At 40.8% G+C, this 19,042-nt stretch overlaps 1 protein-coding gene across 1 annotated transcript in view; it reads left to right on the plus strand.

Annotated features, from left to right (window-relative positions):
• The window catches only part of ush2a (Usher syndrome 2A (autosomal recessive, mild)), a 286,437-nt gene that overhangs the window by 162,917 nt on the left and 104,478 nt on the right, over positions 1–19,042 (plus strand). The window contains exons 47-51 of the mRNA XM_049604025.1: positions 2,387–2,542; positions 5,211–5,358; positions 6,954–7,096; positions 17,668–18,386; positions 18,814–18,983. Coding sequence (XP_049459982.1) covers positions 2,387–2,542; positions 5,211–5,358; positions 6,954–7,096; positions 17,668–18,386; positions 18,814–18,983 — 1,336 coding nt within the window. The remainder of the gene's footprint in view (positions 1–2,386; positions 2,543–5,210; positions 5,359–6,953; positions 7,097–17,667; positions 18,387–18,813; positions 18,984–19,042) is intronic.

The following is a 19,042-nucleotide window of genomic DNA, read 5'->3' on the forward strand; positions in this document are numbered from 1 at the left end:
CCTGTGCAGGGCTGCTGTGACTTGCCCCTGGCCTCCTGTCGTTTTGCCGAAGTGACCCCGGGCAAAGCATGTCGAGTATCCCTACAATAGAACTTTCCCACAGCAGACATTTTGGCATGTCAAAATGTCAAAGCCTTTTTCTGTAGGTGTCTTACCACTGTGGTGGACAAAACTAATAGATGGAAAAATACAAAAACTGCTATTACACTACACGGTATTGCATGTTTTCCTATTTAATGGTATTCATAGTTCTTGATATACTGTCTGTTATATAATACACGTCACTGCTGCTTTCTTCTAGTACAGTACAATATTATCACTGATATCAAGACTGCCAAGTGTTTTTTTTTAGGTAGTAAAGTAGGTTTAAGTATTTCTTTTTTGGTGAGTAAAACAGGATAATGTAGAGACATATATGTGTGTGCACACGGACAAACACACTCCTCACCAACAATGCCAACTTAGACTGAAAGTCAGGCATGAAATGGGAAAGTGACAGAAGCAGTAATAAAACCAGAGCGGTGTGAAAAAGACAAGGTGTTTTTTTTTGCCAGTGACTTGAGAGAGGAGAGGATATAGGATTCCAGAGCAAAACATTGGTGTGAAGATGGAAGAGAGAACAAAGACATGTATTGGTAAACAATAGTATATAGAGAGGAGGAGAGATGAGAAGCTCATATTTCCATAGATGTATTAGAAAAGATTGCGAGTAAAAACAACATAAGACATGAAGAACAACAAAACAGCGGATGAGACTAACAAAACAGAAGAGGAGAACTGGACATAGAAAGAAAAGGGGAAGAAGAAAATTGAACAAGATGAGAACAGGAGCATGGGGAAACAGCAGAACACACAATCATCCTTTAACCCACACATATTCACCAAGTCTCTCTCTGTCAGACACACACGCAGAGTCAGGGACTTTGATCTGCTCCTCACAGAGGAAGAGACAGATTAAAATGAGTGGAGGGAAGGATAGAAGAGGTGTGGAAGAAAGAGAAAGATGGTGTTTCGCTCTAGTTACCCACAACCCCTTGATTCTTTGATACACACTGCCTTCATCAGTTCACACAAAACTGATATGTGTTTGTGTGTGTATGTGTGTGTGTCCATCTAAATATATTGGATAGGCTTACATAGTGTAATTTTCTGATCCTTTTTCTTTGACTATCCTTGCATAACCTCGCTATAGAGACCTCTCTCTTTTGATCACTCTCAGTTAATCTCAGTCAGTATTCCCCTCTCTTGAACTCTCACTCATTCTCCTCCATTTTCTCTCTGTTTTTCAATGAATCTTTAAGGACTGTGGTCAACCAAAGAAAATTTTTGTCGATTGAAATCCGAAACTCGACATCAACCAGTTGATTTGTTGATGTAGGAAAAAAAATGTGCGTTATCTCTAACTAACTAAACTAACTAAACTGGCCACAGCGGACTGAGTGCATGTTACGTGGTAGTGTTGTGTGTCCAGAGAAAAATAATCCTCTGCACAGCTATTTGAAAACAGGTGCGTAGGAGAGGGATGATCAGGTCCCAACTTTCAGACAAACTCCCGCACACTGTCTAACTTGCAAAAATTATGAATTTATCACGACCTTTTGGTGTCACAATAAGTTTATATTTCACTGAAATGCAGCAGTAAATTTATTATTTTTGCAGGTTAGACTATGTGCGGGAGTTTGTCTGAAAGTTTTATGTGTCAACCAAAGTGGTTTTTTTGTTGTTGTTGTTTTTTGCAATGGGAGCACCATGTATTCATGCCAGCAGCATGACGAGGTGTTGAGAGCTTGTTATGTTTTTTGCTGGACGCTGAGTTTTTCAACTTTGGGTACAAATACCGTGACAAATGCCACAAAGACCAACTGTCACAGCCTACATTTACAAAAGTTACTGAACAACAATGAGGAAAAACATAATGCTGCTGGCCTCATAGACTGGCGGGTCCGTCTTCCTACGTGCTTCAGCCTTCCATTCATCCAGACTAAATACTCTTCCTCTTCTGTCATTTTTACTTTTGCAGATATTCACTATCATGGTAACCAGATGCAATTGAAGTGTCTGCTAAAAACATGCTGTGCCTTCAAAGCCCTCCACTGCTCCTACCTAGTTTTCAGATGGGCACCTGGCACTTTTGGCTAGGACAAAATCATTGTGGTAGACACAGGACCTTATGAAAGTAAGACAAGCGACTGACCAACCAATGAGAATTGTCAGTGTCTTTTATGAATCGCTTTTTCCGGCCATCACAGTAATTGCTTGCCAAGAAATCAATCAAATATGCAATAAATTTATGTCCTCCTCCTCCTCCTCACTAGGTGAGTATATACACCATGCTTGGCCTAAGACCTTACACGTCTGTCTTTGTGTGACTCTCTCTGTCTCTTAGATGGTGATGGTGTGTTGGATGGAAGTACAGCAGCGGGCAGCTGGTTGTCGGTGACCGACCTGCAGCCTTACACCAACTACAGCTTCTGGATCAGAGGCTGTAACACACTGGGTTGTGTTGAGAGCCTGCCACTGAATGTTACCACGCACCCAGCAGGTACACACACACAAAAACATTCACCTCACAAACTTGATTTTCATTGGAAATACACATGTGCAAACAGATTTTTGATCACATACTTAGAAAATACAAGAGTACGATAGTGGGGTTACGGCCTCTATTATGATAAGGCACTTTTGTCCTCCACTAACTCGTGTATGATATGACTTAAATGGCTATAATTGTAGCTTTGTTTTCAACTCGACACACAAGCTGTGAACCATTGTAACATTTTTATCTCATTACTCTGATTTTAATTGCCATTCTTATGAACTGGAAAGGTTCATTTTTATAGCTTGCTATGCAAAAGAAAAAAAAAACAATTATTCAATGAGTAGCAGTGACAAACACAGACACACACACACACACACACACACACACACACACACACACCATTGATTTTACTTAATGGTCTGAACACATATTTCTGATTTACACAGCGCACAGTTTTTTGTGTGTGTGTTGGGTGTGTGTGTGTTTGTAATTGTGTAGAATAGAGGCTGATTGTGCATACTGATAAATGTCAAAGCTGATCAGAGCAGTCTGGAGATAATGGTAACCAGGCGGCAACACACACACACACACCTATAGACACACATTTTCCCACTTTACCTAATGTTAACAAAAGTGTTGAATACATCTGCACACACACACACGCACACCACACCCATGTCTCAGTTAGAGAACAACAAAAGACAGACTTCGGAAAGTTCTACTGTTCAAGTTCAAAACAAAGGCATAAGAAAGTATAAATTTTAAATACCAGACGTTTCCTCTCTTTCTATCTCTCTTTCTACCTCTGTGCCTCTGGCATCTCTTTAGACTTCTTTAAGGCAAACTGTCTTGATGCGTCCTTGTTCTATGAAAGAACAGAGAGAAGATAGTGGAGCAAGAGACAGAAGAGCAGAGGAGGAGGAGAGCAGAGAGAGAGAAGTGAACATAAAAGTGCATAGTTTAAAACGATTAGTGACACCTCTGATATTGTACCTGCTAACACAGCATGAGAGAGACACAGGCTCACCAACAGTGTGTGTCTTTGTGATGTATGTGTTTTGTGTGTGCGTACGTGTGTGCGTACGTGTGTGTGTGTGCGTGTGTGTGTGTGTGTGTGTGTCAGAGAGGCAGAAATCAACTCGTGTTTCAAGAATTACACACTCGGGGAATGACAATTTTGCTGATCTACTGGAGAGTCTATTTTATTAAAAAATAGAAACCACAGATGGGCATTAAACATATTTTATTGATTAAAATTCAATAATGCAGTAATCTTACCTTTTTTAGCTGTTAAAATTAAAAAAAACAAAAAACATTAGGCTTGTAAAAATCCCTAGTGATTTAGATCTACAAGTTGCATAAGATGTCAGTTTAATAAAATATATAGGAAATTGATAAGAAACTTAGAAGAAACACAGACTGAATTATTTCCATAAGTACTGATTGTAGGCAACACTTAAAGCTGGATCTTGCTTTAACATTATTTTATTTTATGTCCATTCCAACTGATTCGTTTTTTGTTTTTGTTGCTGCATTTTCAGTTGTCCAATCTGTCCCTCTTCTAAACAGATTGATAAGAAATGAGTCAGCAACTCAGAGGAGGAGACAAACTGGATGTGAGGGAAGTGACAAAACTGCAAATAGAGTCAGGGCCTTTAACAAAAATGCACAAAGACAGACACACACACACACTTTGGGGGGATTGTGTGATGTTTTTTAAATGTGTGTTTCTATGTATATGCACTGTACTAAGGTAAAGAATGTGGATTAATGTGAAGATTTATGTGAGTGAACTACGACTGGTTTTAAATTTGAACCAGTGTTGAAATAGCATTTGGAGGCTTTTTTCACATATTGTGTGTGTGTGTGTGTGTGTGTGTGTGTGTGTGGGTGTGTGTGAGTGTGTGTGTTTGTAACAGCCATCTTTAGGATAAGATGTCTTCAGCAATCAGTCTTGTTGTAGTGGAAAGAGAGCAGTGTGTTTGATTGAAGGGTCACTTTATACATCGGAGGGCCTACTCTTATTTCACATAGTCAACACTACAGTCACTCTCATTTCCTCCTTCTATTTGTTGTCCTTATCTCTTTCTTATTCCGTCTTTCCCCGCATCTTCTCCGTTCTCCGTTAAGAGCACAGCTATCACACTGAATCAAGATGTTTTTACTGATTTTCCAACACTAGCACTATGCTATCATGCTCAGCTGGAAAAGAGGGGCACTGTTGAGAGAGTGGGGTCACAATGCTTTGTGTGTGTGTATACTTGTGTGTGTGTATGAGAGAGACGTTGTAGTGGGTGAATATCCGTAAATCTGAACTCTTTTTGGCACTCACAGCCTCCTTTTATAAGGATTTTTTTTCTTTTGCTGTTGTGTTTTTTCCTCTTTTGTTCTCTCTCTTCACTCCTGTCTCCTCTTTCCTCAATCATCTCTTCTTTTTGTACTCTGTACACTATAAGCAGAACCATATCTAGATGGAGGGCAGGTGTCATTCATTCAGTATGCAGTTGATTAATTAGATTAATGTCAATGTTTTTTTTTTGTTCTCTCTGTTTTTCTTGATCTCTTTTCTATCCTCATTTCATTCCTCTTACCTTGTTTTTCATCACCTCCATCCTTCATCACCTGTTCTTTCCTCCTGTCTCTCACCATCTTGTCTGTTTCCCTTTTGTAGCTCCAGATGGGTTGTCACCTCTGAGGTTGGCTCATGCAACTAGTAGCAGCCTGAATGTGTCCTGGTCCGCCCCTGCCCACTCCAACGCACCCGGCCCACTCCGTTACAGCCTGCAAATGAGGACGTCCCCTCAGAGGCCTGTAAAAAGGTGAGAGTGAGTTTTAGATTCATTTATTTTTAGGCTTTAAAAATGCACAGACACAGTAGATACAGAGTTTGCACACAGTTGGCCACAGCACATGCAAGTGGTGTGAGACAGAGGCATATGTTAATAAAAAGCAATGAGAGAGTGACACATGCAACACTGAAAGATACGTTTCACATAATGTATATGCGCACCTAAAAAATGTGTACACACATATGCATACACATGTACATATAAAGGGGTACATTATACAGCACAGCTGAATATGTCACATCAATATGACAGACCATCAGAAAAACAGAGAGGAAATGAGCTGGAGAGACGGGGGTAGAGTCAAAAAGACAAAAAAATCAAAGAGCAGAGAGAGGTAGAGAAAATGTGATGGAATAAAAAGAGAGAGAGGGTGTGCATCTGATATGTATTCATTACATGCTTCCTGACAACAAATTGCAATTTAATCCAAGAAGAGGAGGCTCTCATTCTGTGGTAATAAATAAATGACTAGCTACATGTATTATATATCAGACAGCCATGCCCTCCTCCTCCTCTGCTATGGAAATCTCATTGTTCCCTGATTTATTCATTCATTCATCCCTTCTATCCATCTGATGCTAAATGGTCAACGGTCCCTCATTTATGACAATATTCTTTTACTTTTTCCCAGATTCCTTTGTATTGTTATATGAGATGGGATCAGGTGTGACACGGGAATGTGATAAAAAGCTCTACAGATATTGTACAAAATGTGAAGATAGTCCCTGTTTAGTGACCATGTGAAAGGTGTCTCTTGACACTTTTATAACAGCACACTTAAAATAAAATTAATTTAGAAAGAACACATTAGAACAAATAAAACAGTTACAACGAGATTAAAGTCTGTATGAGATGTATTTATGTCTGAGACACATTAGACTTTCCCATTTACAGAGGAAAAAAAAACCATATTTAAGCAAAATCTTCTGTTTCATACACAATACGTTCATCACAACATTTTTCTGTACAAGTAGCTTTTTGCTACTGAATACTTAACAACTCCTTTGTGGTTGTTCAGATCTTTGTCATTTTCATTTCCTACTCTTCACCTCTTCACAAAATTCCTACACAGTTCAAATAATCGCTGCACGTTCAGTATAAGGGATAAAACTGGCTAAAATGTGAAATAGTTAGCAGCAGAAAGTACAGGTCTGTTTTCCATTGTAACTGTGGTTATATGTGGACTTACCTTAGCTGACCAGCACATAATGGGGAGCTGTTCACCACTGAATATCCAAGATCAGGCATCAAAGGGCAAAACAGGAGATGGAGGATAAAGTTAAAAAGGAAAAACTTGGGCTAAAGTAGACAGTAACGACTTGTAAAACTGTCAATAACATAACACGAAAGATATGGTCATGATAAAGGAAATCCATCACAACGGTAAACAAGACTAATGGTGACAAATTTGGTCATGTTTTTGTCACAACAAACTCTAGATAGACTAACAGATCATTTTTCATGAGGAACCCTGCATCTAGAATAATCTAGTATCTAGCGTAGCACATTTTGGCCAGATCTAAATGTGTGTCAGTAAATGTATGTTTGTGTCCTTTAACTCCTAGGCTTATAGAGAACGCAACAGACACCTATTCCTACCATGTCGAGGGCCTGTCACCGTACTCCCAGTACATGTTTAGAGTGGTGGTCTCACACACACATGGGCAGACAGTCGGCCCCTGGGCAACCCTGCGCACCGCAGAAGACAGTAAGTACACATTCTCTTACATACAAGTGCACACTTAAAATGAAAGATACTTGTTAATCACAGATGCATGAATTCACACATCTGTGCCAGTGCACAGAGACAATACATAAACAGCAAAAGACAAAAGCCGCTGATAAATAACCATAAAGAAGACTTAAATTATTCCATTGGTGGTTATAAACAAACTTGTTGGTGGGACAGATAAACACTCAGCGCTGCTGTTCTCTTGGCTACCTGTTGGCTGTGGTTGTTGGCATTGTTTTTTTACTACTGAACTGTGCAGCCAGGGTGATTGTGCCAGCAGTCTAGCCAAGTTTCCCAAGTGACTGGCTGGCAGGAGGCTGGCAGCAGCTGGTTAATAGTTGGCCTCTGCCGTCAGTTGGCTGTCAGTGCTGCTGAGTCAAAGTTAAAGTCAAGGAGTCCGACAGATCTCTTGATTTTAGGTAATGATCTAAACAATAGCCTCACACATAAAGCATATGGCCCATGGTGCGAAAAACAGAGCCTCTGCCCAGTTTGCTTTTATTCTCTAAAAGTCTCCAAGGTTTTATTTTATAGAAGTGTATTCATTTCCTGGTGTTAGTGGAGGCGGTCAATATGATCAAGACAATACGGAAAAGAGACAGAGGCAGGACATAGTAAAAATGAAACATGGGGACAGGCAAGATCGGGTGAAACACACTGACAGAGTGAGATTTGCATACTGTAAGGTGTGTGTCTGTGTGTGAGTGACCTAGCCAGTGTCATTGTGGGCTAATTGCTGTAATAGAATCATATTAGCCACTGGAACAGCCTCCTCAGTGCAAAGTTATAAATTAATTAGTACCACGCTATTATCACATACATTATCATTAAGCAGCTGAGATTTGCATACATTGGATACATGCGCCTGTACACACACAGAAATGTGTATGTACACATGTATGTGCGGTGTATGTATACATACACATTCACGTGAACACAACACTGATGCATGCACACACCCATCCAGACACATAATTGCAGACATTTAGGATGCATTAAATTATGGCCCTATGCTTTTCTCATTGCTATTCAGAATTGAATTCCCTTTAGCAAACACACACACAAACGCACATAAACACACACACACACACACACACACACACACACACACACACACACACACACACACACACACTCCAGTCTCAAACAGAATAAGCTTTTGTTACATATTTTTTCCATATACTTGAAAATTATAGATAAGGTGGACAATATGTGTGGGTTTATCTTTGTGTGTACATTTGTGTGTTTTTATGGGAGGGTGGAAACGTGTACAAATCTACTGCTCTCTGTTTTTGCATGTGTGGCCTGTAATAAATGTGTCGATTCAGTCACACTGTGCCCCATCGTTCAGACCTCCATCCCTCTCTTTGCCATCTCTCTGCCTCTGTCAGGCCCCCTCATACACACACACATACACACACACACACACACTGAGAACATGTGTCATACACACACGTCCATGTCCCCCTTATCAATCACACACCCCCTGATGCTCACAAGCAATAACACGTAATCATGAAGTTTCAAGCAGATAAACTCGACAGACTGACTGACACTGTAACAGTTTAAATAAAGATGTAAAAGAAAAAATGGTGTACAAACCCTGTCTTTTTTATGCCTACTGACTTCCATCTCAGTTTAACTTGAACTGAAGTTACAAATCAGCAAGAGCAAATCAGTCAGCATTAATCAGTAATGAACAGTCTAAAATAGGCCTGCCCCCTGAAAGTCAGAGATTCGACCCCTCAGTCGACTGAGATTCTTCAAGTCAAGCAGTCCTTTTTGCTTGTGTTTCTTGCCAGTCAGTTTGCAGTGCACTTCTGGGGATGTTTCGGCCCCCTGATTTTGCTGCAGAGTGAGTACTCTGTACTTTCACGCTGCTCTTTGGTACAGGCAGCTGCATACGCCGAGGCAGCTGACCAGAGGAGGAGAGGCTTTGCCCTGTAAGGCTCCGAAATCACGTTATTTTCTCTGCATAGAGGTGGTGAATTCTAGTGTCTGCAAAAAATGTTGCACATTTCCGATCTGTCGTTAATGAGTTAGCTTGTTTACTATATTACATGAATGTCACTGTTCTGAACGGCCCACTGAACCGCCTTCCGACTTTAAAACACTATATGGGAAAAAAAGGATCAGAAAATCTGATTCGACTGATATATTTCTGATTTGTGTACAGCCCTACCCTAAAATAGGGGTGGGTGATATATTGGTTATACTCAAGTGATCATGGCTTGTTCCAAGTGGGATGTATAACATGACTCTATCATGAACGTTGGTTATAAATATGTCACAACATTTTTTTAAGTCACCATCACAAATATGAATCTGTATATCACATGCAACGTCCATCCTCAATCCATCCAGACCACTCTCCTGGGCGATAGTGTGTGAACAGGCAAGGCACGTGGTTTCGGATCTGCAGGGTTCCAGGCTGTGACCATTTAGTTGCTTCTTATGACCATGGATCACCAGTGCAACTTGCAGATATTACTAATATATGAACTTGAGAGCTAGGGGCGGCACAGTGATGCAGTGTTTAGCACTGTCGTCTCACAGCAGGAGGGTTCCAGGTTCAAACTGGCTGTCCAGCTGGGGGCATACTTTGAGGAGTTTGCATGTTTTTCCGGGTTCTCTGGCTTCCTCCCACAGTCCAAAGACATGCAGGTTACTTGGTGACTCTAAATTGCCCGTAGGTGTGACTGAGAGCGTGCTTAGTGTTAGCTAGGATACCTCTGGCAACCCTCAACAGGATAAGCAGTTACGGATATTGAGTGAATGAATGAACCTGGAGAGTTGTTAGTTTGTTTCCCGCTCACAGTGAATATATCCTTACAGCTGACAGCGATGCACTAACCACTCATATCTAACTGTTGACCAAAATATTCATGTTCATCAACACTTTCCGGCCCAAGAGCCGGGTACTTCAGAATCAAAGCACCAGTTGTTCCCTTTTGATTTATGTCATTACAACAACACTTTATTTAACTTTATTAGAGCAGTAGTTTGTTTTGTAGTTTAGTATGTTAGTAGTCTATAGTAGTTTAGAGGCGATTTTAAAATATCAATATATATATTGTGTATATGTAACGTGTATGTGATGTAGTCTAAAAATATTGCCCGGGCCTCGAGACTCTAAAAGCAGGCATCAATATTTCTGCTTCTAAAACACAAAGGCACCAAACCCTGGGAATGCTACTGAGACCCCAACTTATGGGGCCATATAGTATAACAAATGATTATGTATTGTGTGAGTGCATGTGAAATGGATGAGTCTGTTTTCCTTTCTGCCCTGTCAGTCCTTTATACACATCCCTCCCTTTTCACAGCTCCCTGTGTCATTGTCATCTTAATAAATTACTCACAATTACATGTCACATCTTACAATTGAATCTTACATCCAGTCACGGATGTAGAGTACATACTATTGTGTCCAATCATTTTAAAGTATGCATAAAAAAATCTTTTACCATAATAATAGAATACATGATAGATATGGAAGCTTTTAATAAGAAGGGATTTAAACCCATGATGGGAGAAAGCCAAGTGCGGCCAGATTGGATTTTCAAACATTGATGTGTAATTTGTCACCATAAACCCATCCTCTCGTCATCTTGGCAGTGACAGGAAAGGCTGCATTCCCCTCCTAATCTCCTCTCCCACACGCTTCAAGAAATGACAACCTTAGCAGGCACTTTTACATTTCATTCAGTATGATTTCATGTCTCGTAAGGCCCAGAGTTATTATGAAATTTTATGTTGTCTTAGTCCAGCGCAGTTCATACTTACAGTGTTCACTCTTACAAAAGAGTAAAGTACTCATACAAACATCTTGCACATGCTCAAGTGACACATAGATCTTAACTAACATGTTTTTATAGTGCCATCCTTTGGGTTTTACCCCTTTAGGAAGACTTCCCCTGAACCTCATGTGTGCTTGGACATGTTAGCTGTGACCTTGCAAGGTTTCCACTTTGTTACTGACCTATAAATACTATACTGTATGTTGACATCGACCTTCATTAACAATAAGGATTCAAGTATGTATTACTTTTATACTCTCCATCACTCTTTTTCATATACTTTTCTTTTCTTGTCTTTGATCACTTTTCCTCCAACTCTTTGTGCTCAAGCATGTAAAGACAGAAGGACAGAGCAGGTTTCACCTCTTCTATTTGACGAACTAGCCCTTAAGTATTTACGAGAGCGACAGAAGGGGAGGGAATATAGAAAAAAAGAATGTAAGAAATTGAAAGGAAAAAGCGAGGAAAGAAAAATGGAGAGAGCAAAAAGGTAAAATGAGGAATTGAGGAAAAAAGAGGACGAGAAGAAAAGAGAAGGCTAATGACAGAACAGAGGAAGAGAGAGACCCACGCTTCCTCCTCTCCTTTTTATCATTCCATTAAAGTTTTATATCCATCTTTTTAATGTAATTTGGTCCCTATGAATTCCTGCCGCTGCGGAACAGACAGACGGCTCCTGTGAACATAAACTCTAGCCGTGTTGGACAGCTCCCTTTCCTCTGTCTACTCCCATGTTCACACTAGCTAAGTGATCTAAGAGAGAGAGAGAGTGTGTGTGTGTGTGTGTGTGTGTGTCTGTGTGTGTGTCTGTGTGTGTGTGTGCATGCATGTGTGTCTGTGAAGAGACATGTGTATGTGTGTTATAAAGTGTTATAGGGAGTATGAATAAAGCACCGTTTTGACAAAATGATCTTAGCCAAGCAGTCTTAGAAAGTAAGCGTGTGTGTGTGTGTGTGTGTGTGTGTGTGTGTGTGTGTGTGTGTGTGTGTGTGAACATTAAAGAAGCACTGTTTAACTAAATTGAACTTAAAGCAGAAAGTGAGAGAAGTAACACGAAGGAGAAAAATGCCGCAGAAATTAGGTTAGAGGTAATGACAGAACACAAAGAATTCATGTTATTTAATGAATGAGTGACTGCATTCATAAAATAATAATAAGCCTACCTTATTTCCCAGTATTCTGTTCAGTTAGCTGTCCAGGGGGAATGTTAAGCATAATCCTTTTGAGATATAGCTGGAATATTTTAAGAAACTATTACACACTCATTACCTGAACATCTATTTACATGTTGCTCTGTTATATATATACCGTCAGAACCAATGGGAAAATTACATTTCTGTAACTAAAAATAATATAATTCCTCAGCAGTCACAGAGTTTTGTAATATTTTTAGAATTCCTGCCAAACCCAATCACTTCCCACGGATTTGAATATATTCCCACATAGTATTTTTTATGCCATATATTACTTTGCACTGTTTAGTTCTCTTTCTGTGGTACATGGATGCATTAGAAGGTTACCTGGCATTTAGTAAATCACCCCAAATAGTCAGCGTCTGAAAAGGTTACTGAAAATTTTGAATGATTGACATTTCAGGTATCGTGATGGTAGTAGTTACTTAAAGGCTAATGTACATCTCATATACTCGTGACGTTATACAAATCAAGCTCCTGACCTTGGTCATGCATCATCCTCTTTCTCACTGCCTCTTTCAGTGTCTCCTAAAGCAGCAATGACATTAAATAATCTTTAGAAAAAGCAAAGATATGAAATGCAATGTAAATTCTCACCATATTGCTTGTCACGTTTTGACACCATGTCGTAAGCATCTTGATTACAGTAAAGCTCAGCGTTTGTCCTCATTATGACTCCTAGGAGCCTCGACTCACCTTCAAAAGCCCAGTCACCCACATACACACACTCACAAACACACACACACACACACACACACACAAGCACAGGACCCTGTGAGAGGCTAAAAATAATACCCTTCCTCTTCTCTTCACATGGATACACACAGATGTACACACTTACATCTACACGGGCCCTTACCTACACATGCACACAAATATGCACAAGGAGGTACATAACATGTATGCACACACACACACACTCCTCCCTTCCCCTCTCCCAGCATGTCAGTTGATTGTGTTATTACTATGCTAACCAAATCCTTATAAATGTGATTTAAGGCTTGGCGGCCCTGCACTCCTGTTTTAGCCTTCTGCTACTGTGTTTTACTGGAGAGAGGAGGAGTAACAGTGGGAGGTGTGGAGGGAGGGATGGAGGGAGAGGGGAAAGAAAGAGGAAAAGGCATGGGGGAATTAAGAGGTCGGAGAGGTGGGGAAGAGAGAAAAGGATGAGTGAGAGACAAGGGAAAAGAAGAACAGTTGGGAAAGGGAGGACAAGAGATGGGAAAATGGAGGAGTTCAGCGAGAAGGCGAAAAAAAGAGATAAGGAGTCGGGAAAGCAGAGAGAGTGGGATTGCTACGCATTCCCTCAACACTCGTTCCCTCCTATCCAGAGAGCAGTAAAGCGTCAGTAAAATAAAAAAAGGAAAAAAGCATCACCTGCATCTTAAATGAAAATTTCAATTGAAAAACTTAACAGCCCTTCAAATTGCAGAATTTTACACGCGCCAGTAAAGCCTAAATAACACTCAACACTTAGAGGGAGAGGTGGACGGGGGGAGGGGAGTGGGAATGAGGGAGGAATGGGGGGTGACAACGGGGGTTATTTTGGGTGGTTGACGGGAGCTGGATCAAGGTGACTCCATTGTGTTTTGTGGTATAACAGTTGCTTTTGAGGACTTTATATCTTTTAAATGTGTGTTTTTTCATGTCTGTTGGAACCGACAAACACTTTGATCAGACAGACCGAAAGAATTACAGTGAAGCAGACAAATAGACAGAAGGTCTAATTAGACAAACAGGTAGAGAGACACCTTAACCTCCAAAGATGGACGAGAACGCAGTGAGGTGCTCAGACAGGCCGGCAGATAGGCACATAGACAGACAGGGAGACGGGCTCCTTGGTTATTCGTGGGGTTCAGTGGACCTTTGGTGGTAATTGAATCAGTGTGAGTGCTGAGTAGAGCTAGCATAAAAACCTGTTAACCCAAAAGGTCAACTCTCTGCATTGTTTATTTAGCAGGGAGACCAGAGAGAGAGGAAGCGAAAGAGGGAGAGAGACCGCGACACAAAGCGCAAGTAACAGAGAGGGACAGAGGAAAATGAGAGAGAGGTAGAGAGGGGGAGGGAAGGAAGGGGTCAGAGAGAGGAAGAGAGAAGAAGGAAGAGACAGACAGACAGACAGAGGCAGAGATGTAAATAGAAAGAAAGATGGCTTGTTGGTGGGACAATTTGTGATCTGTAAAATCAGCCAAGCTTTACATTACCATTTTTATGCTGTTGTTTATTTGTGTGGGAGATAGAACTAAAAATGTGCGTGTGACTTACTGGCTGGCTACCATTTTAATGTATTTTTTAATCTCACTTGTTATGAGTCTCTCTGTTTCTGACTGTACATCATATTGTGTGTGCACGTGGTCAAACTTCATGCCAGTTTTTTTATGTTGCCTTATTTATCAGTAAATAGAAATGGGGGTCATTGGGGTCCATCAGTAAATTCACCAAAAACAAGACTTTTCATATGATTTTAACTTTTTGAAAGAGTTTACCTGCTTTCCTTTGTCTGTGTTTTGGTGACAAATTACAGTATGAGTTGTAAAATATGGGAGACATCCTAAAAAAGGTTATCACAGTATTCAAATTAATAGGGATGCACCAATGTTGAAATTATGGGCAGATACTGATGTTTAAAATAACAATTTGGCCGGTAGCCAATAGCCAGTAGCTGATACTGATGTTTTTTCTATTGTTGCGTAGCTTGTGTTTGTTGTTATTTATTTCCCCTTTTGTGCCAGGTAAACAAAGAAATCTACACCATAAAATATAACTCAGCTGTTTCAAAGTAATTTAAACAAATGAGCACAAATTTGATGATACATATTTATGAAACAACCTTTAATCTAATCATTAACATGAAAAATGTCTTTTAGCCTTTTTCACGATATATATCATAACTCCTTTAATATCTATTTTATATTACTTTAAAAACATCATTAAGTATCTTGTTCACTAAACTGTATTAGTTCAAGTTTCTCGCCAAAACGACATTTTACAAGATCACATTGAACTCATCATGAGAACACTATAATTTACTTTGGACTAATACTCATTTTTACTGAAAAGAGCTTGAACGCATCATAACGCAGCTCAGTGCGACCTCTGTGAGCTGTTAGCTGCGGCCACCAGCTGCTAACAGCTAATGCTTACTAGCTCCCCTCCTGCCGATTTCAACACAAGTTTATTGTTCACAATGTAGCATTATCAGGGAAACAACAGGGTGCGTCCTCAATCACAGGGATAGTGAGTTTTCTGTTCCCTTAATCCTGAAGGTGTCCCATTGAAGATCTCTCACACTCACTGTTTTTCTTGTACCTGCTGATTAATTCAAGTTTGTGTCCATTAGATCTGAGCTCTGCTTTTTAGCCTGCTCAAACCGATCTGACACAACAGAATAACACTGGTGAATGCCATCTTATTTGCAATAGGTCAATGACAGTCAGTAAGGTGAATACTGACCGATAACGATGTTCAGCCAATTAATTAGAGCATCCCTACAAATTGAATATGAGGCAAAGCATTAGAATTTTGAAAAGCTTTATAAGCACTGCTATAAACTTTTAGGGATAGCCGAAGTATCTTTAGCCAAACACTGAATGTTGTTTGTCATCCCAGTCTGTATGAAGTCAGGCCCAACAATTAGTAGATGGTCTGCAAAATACAATTTCTTACACAACTGCTGTCTTATGTGCAGGCATGCTGACATACACATATACATGCTTGCACGCTTTATCTCTCACACACAGTCATGCACACACACTCTCAACCGCTCATCTTCTTTCACCCTGTCTCTTACACACATACACACACACACACCGCCATCTGGGAAAGCCGTTAGCGGTTAGCGGTAGCACTTAGCGACGCAGCACGCTCCCTCAGTCCGCTCAGTCACCTTGATCTGCTTGCCCTTCACACAGCACCATTACTGCTATACTGCATCACTGTGGGTGTGGGCATGTGAGTGTGTGTCAGGAAGAGTGTGTGTCTACGTATACGGACATGCATCTGTGTGTGTCCATTATAGAGCAGTACAGTGGGATGTAAATGCCGGGGGAGGAGGGGGGAAGGGGCATTACCTTCAAATGAGCTACCATGGAGTGAAATATCCCCCTGACTAGTCTTGTAGGGTCTTATCCGTGCATGGACATGTGCACATCATGTGACTGTGTGTGTGCATGTGGCCTTCTGATGTGCGTCTCTGTCTTCCTGCATACTTCTAGTGCTGGTGAGGACCATTTCATTTCCTGGACATAAGAGTTTAAGACACTCCTAGGCATTGAGAATGGTGGTGAACATAAATACACAGTAGACCCAAATTACAAATCTAGTCACTCTCAGAGACCACAGCTGTGGTTCTGTGAAAAAGGTCTTGGTCGTAAATGTGATACATTTACAACCAATTTGGTCTCCTGACCTGAAGTTTCGTAAATGCTCCAAGTAATTACCAAACATATGGGTCATATGTATGGCTGGGTGTTGTTTAAATAACTATGATGTCAGTATTGATACTAGTACCATTAACATGATACTGATAGCAACAGAATACTTCCTTCAATACCCATTAATGTGAATGGAGTGGCATGTAGTATAGCCATACTTTTGAACGTTTCTCGGTACACTGCACTGCCAACTCTGTCAGTACATCTGACTTGACTTCACCACACCACAGACTGCATGGGTCGTAGCAACTGCTGCTGCAGGATTGCGAACTCTGCACCAGAAACAGTTGTGAGGGTCTACCCTGCCACCACATGCACACACGACGACAGAGCTAACTGCAAGCATCACACAGCTAACATTACCTAAGGGCCATTACTGGATTTAATGACAGAGTCAGGCCGTGTCAGTATCCCTGAGAGTATGTTAGGGCAGCCTAACACCTCAGTGTTGGATGTTAGTCATTGCTGCTGTGTTAGCTTGTGCTAACCGGGCAGAGTTTGCCTGAAGGAGAGTGGCTTTGGGGATAGCAGCAGCAAAAAGTCTGCTGATCTGGTGTGGTTGTGTTGGGATCACACTCCCATGGCAGGTATCATTTGACTGGAGATATTTTGATACTACTTGGAACTGGGTTACTTCAGTTGATAACTTACAGGTATCAAATATCAATACTCAGCCCTAGTCACCTGAGTGTGTTTGCATGCATGTGCATGTCATATATTTATTTTTAGCAAAACCAGTGCGAAGTTTGACTACATTGTTTCCAGCAGTCCAGCCTGGCATACACATGACCTCCTCAGTTCTCTACTGAAAGATGCACATACTCACATTCAAACACAAGAACGGCATAAGTCCACAAATACAATATTTGTTTCCTCAGGGAGAAACAGAGAGTTGAAGAGAGTTTTCATATTAATCCCTTGGATAGGGATGGTAAAATCACTCTTTGTCCTTCTGATGTCATACTTGACGTTACTTGTCAAATAATTCTTAAGAACAAATCCCCCTCCTCTCTTCTCTCACTCTTTTCTAAACACGCACATAGAGAGCATATTTATCTCTTGCCCTTTTTTTTCTTTTCCCCTACTTGTCTCTTTATTGATTTCTTTCTCTCTACCCGCAGGTCCAGGACCAGTGGACACTCCAGCTGTATCCAGGCTCCATCCTAGAAGTGTAACAATTACCTGGGTTCCTCCCTCTCAACCAAATGGCCTCATCAACAATTATACCCTTTATCTTCGCCCCAGATTCATTGCTTCTTTAGATTTTAAACCCAGCTCAGCCTCCAGCACAACTCAACTCAGCTTCAGCTCAGGTCGTAACCCAAGCCTAGTGCCCAGCACTGAGGCTGCATATCTCAACACGGGTCATAACCTCAGGCCACCATCCAGTCTTCCCACTCCGGGCTCAAGCCACATCTCCATGCCCACCATCAGCACCGGCAGTAATGAAAGCTCAAGCACGATCCAAAGCACTAGACCCAACCTCCTTTCTAACCCTTTCTCTAGCTTGATGCCTGGTATCACAGAAGACAACCACATCCAGTCTACTGGTGTAAGCAATGTAAGCCAAGGCCCTACTTCCATCTCATTTAACCCCACTGAGCCCAGTACTGCCAGTGTAAACCCAAGCTCCAATCTTTTACTCTCAAACCCAGAGCACAATGCAGCCAGCTCTAATACTGAACATACTCTAAAACAAGACTCCCTCCACAGCCCCATTTCTGATTTAACTGGTGCAGCTTCAGATTTAAGTCCATCCCTTATATCAGTTACTGTTCCAGGGAACACTACGAGCTACACTTTCCTCGACCTGCTGCCATACCAGACCTACAGCCTCAAGGTACAAAATATTAAAATGATACTATGTTATAATACAATACTGCAGTGTGTAGTGTGATAGATTAAACATTGTACTATGCATTTACAAAAATGCAATTACATATTTATTACAAATACAATAACAAGATTTTTTTTTATTGGTAGTTCAATATTCATACAGTCATAGATGATACTGAATTTCAAAATGTCACTGCACCCATTATTTTTGTGGCGGTTCCACTTTAATAGTTATTGTATCAGGCAGTTAAAGGTGTCAGATTTAGAAATTATTGACTGAGAAATACCAGTAGAATAAATCATGTTATAAACTATTCTTATCACTGTATAATTGATGATTTACTGATGAAAGAAAACTGCTAGTTTTACAATGATAACACGAGAAACGTGCATCACATTATGATGTGACAAAATTGTTTTCCAACATCTAGCTGGAGGCGTGCACTACTGTGGGTTGTTCGGCATCTAGGATGTCTCAGGACTTCCGAACCCTCCCAGCTCCTCCAGAAGGGGTTCCGGCACCTCACCTTTACTCCGACACCCCCACCTCTGTTCTCTTGTCTTGGGATGCACCGGAGTTGAGCAATGGACTGTTGGAGCGGTGAGATTTGATCACATACACACACTTCAGTCCCTCTGTGATACTCCTACTATTTGTAT

This window comes from Epinephelus fuscoguttatus, linkage group LG2, assembly GCF_011397635.1.
Source record: "Epinephelus fuscoguttatus linkage group LG2, E.fuscoguttatus.final_Chr_v1".
Lineage (NCBI taxonomy): Eukaryota > Metazoa > Chordata > Actinopteri > Perciformes > Serranidae > Epinephelus > Epinephelus fuscoguttatus.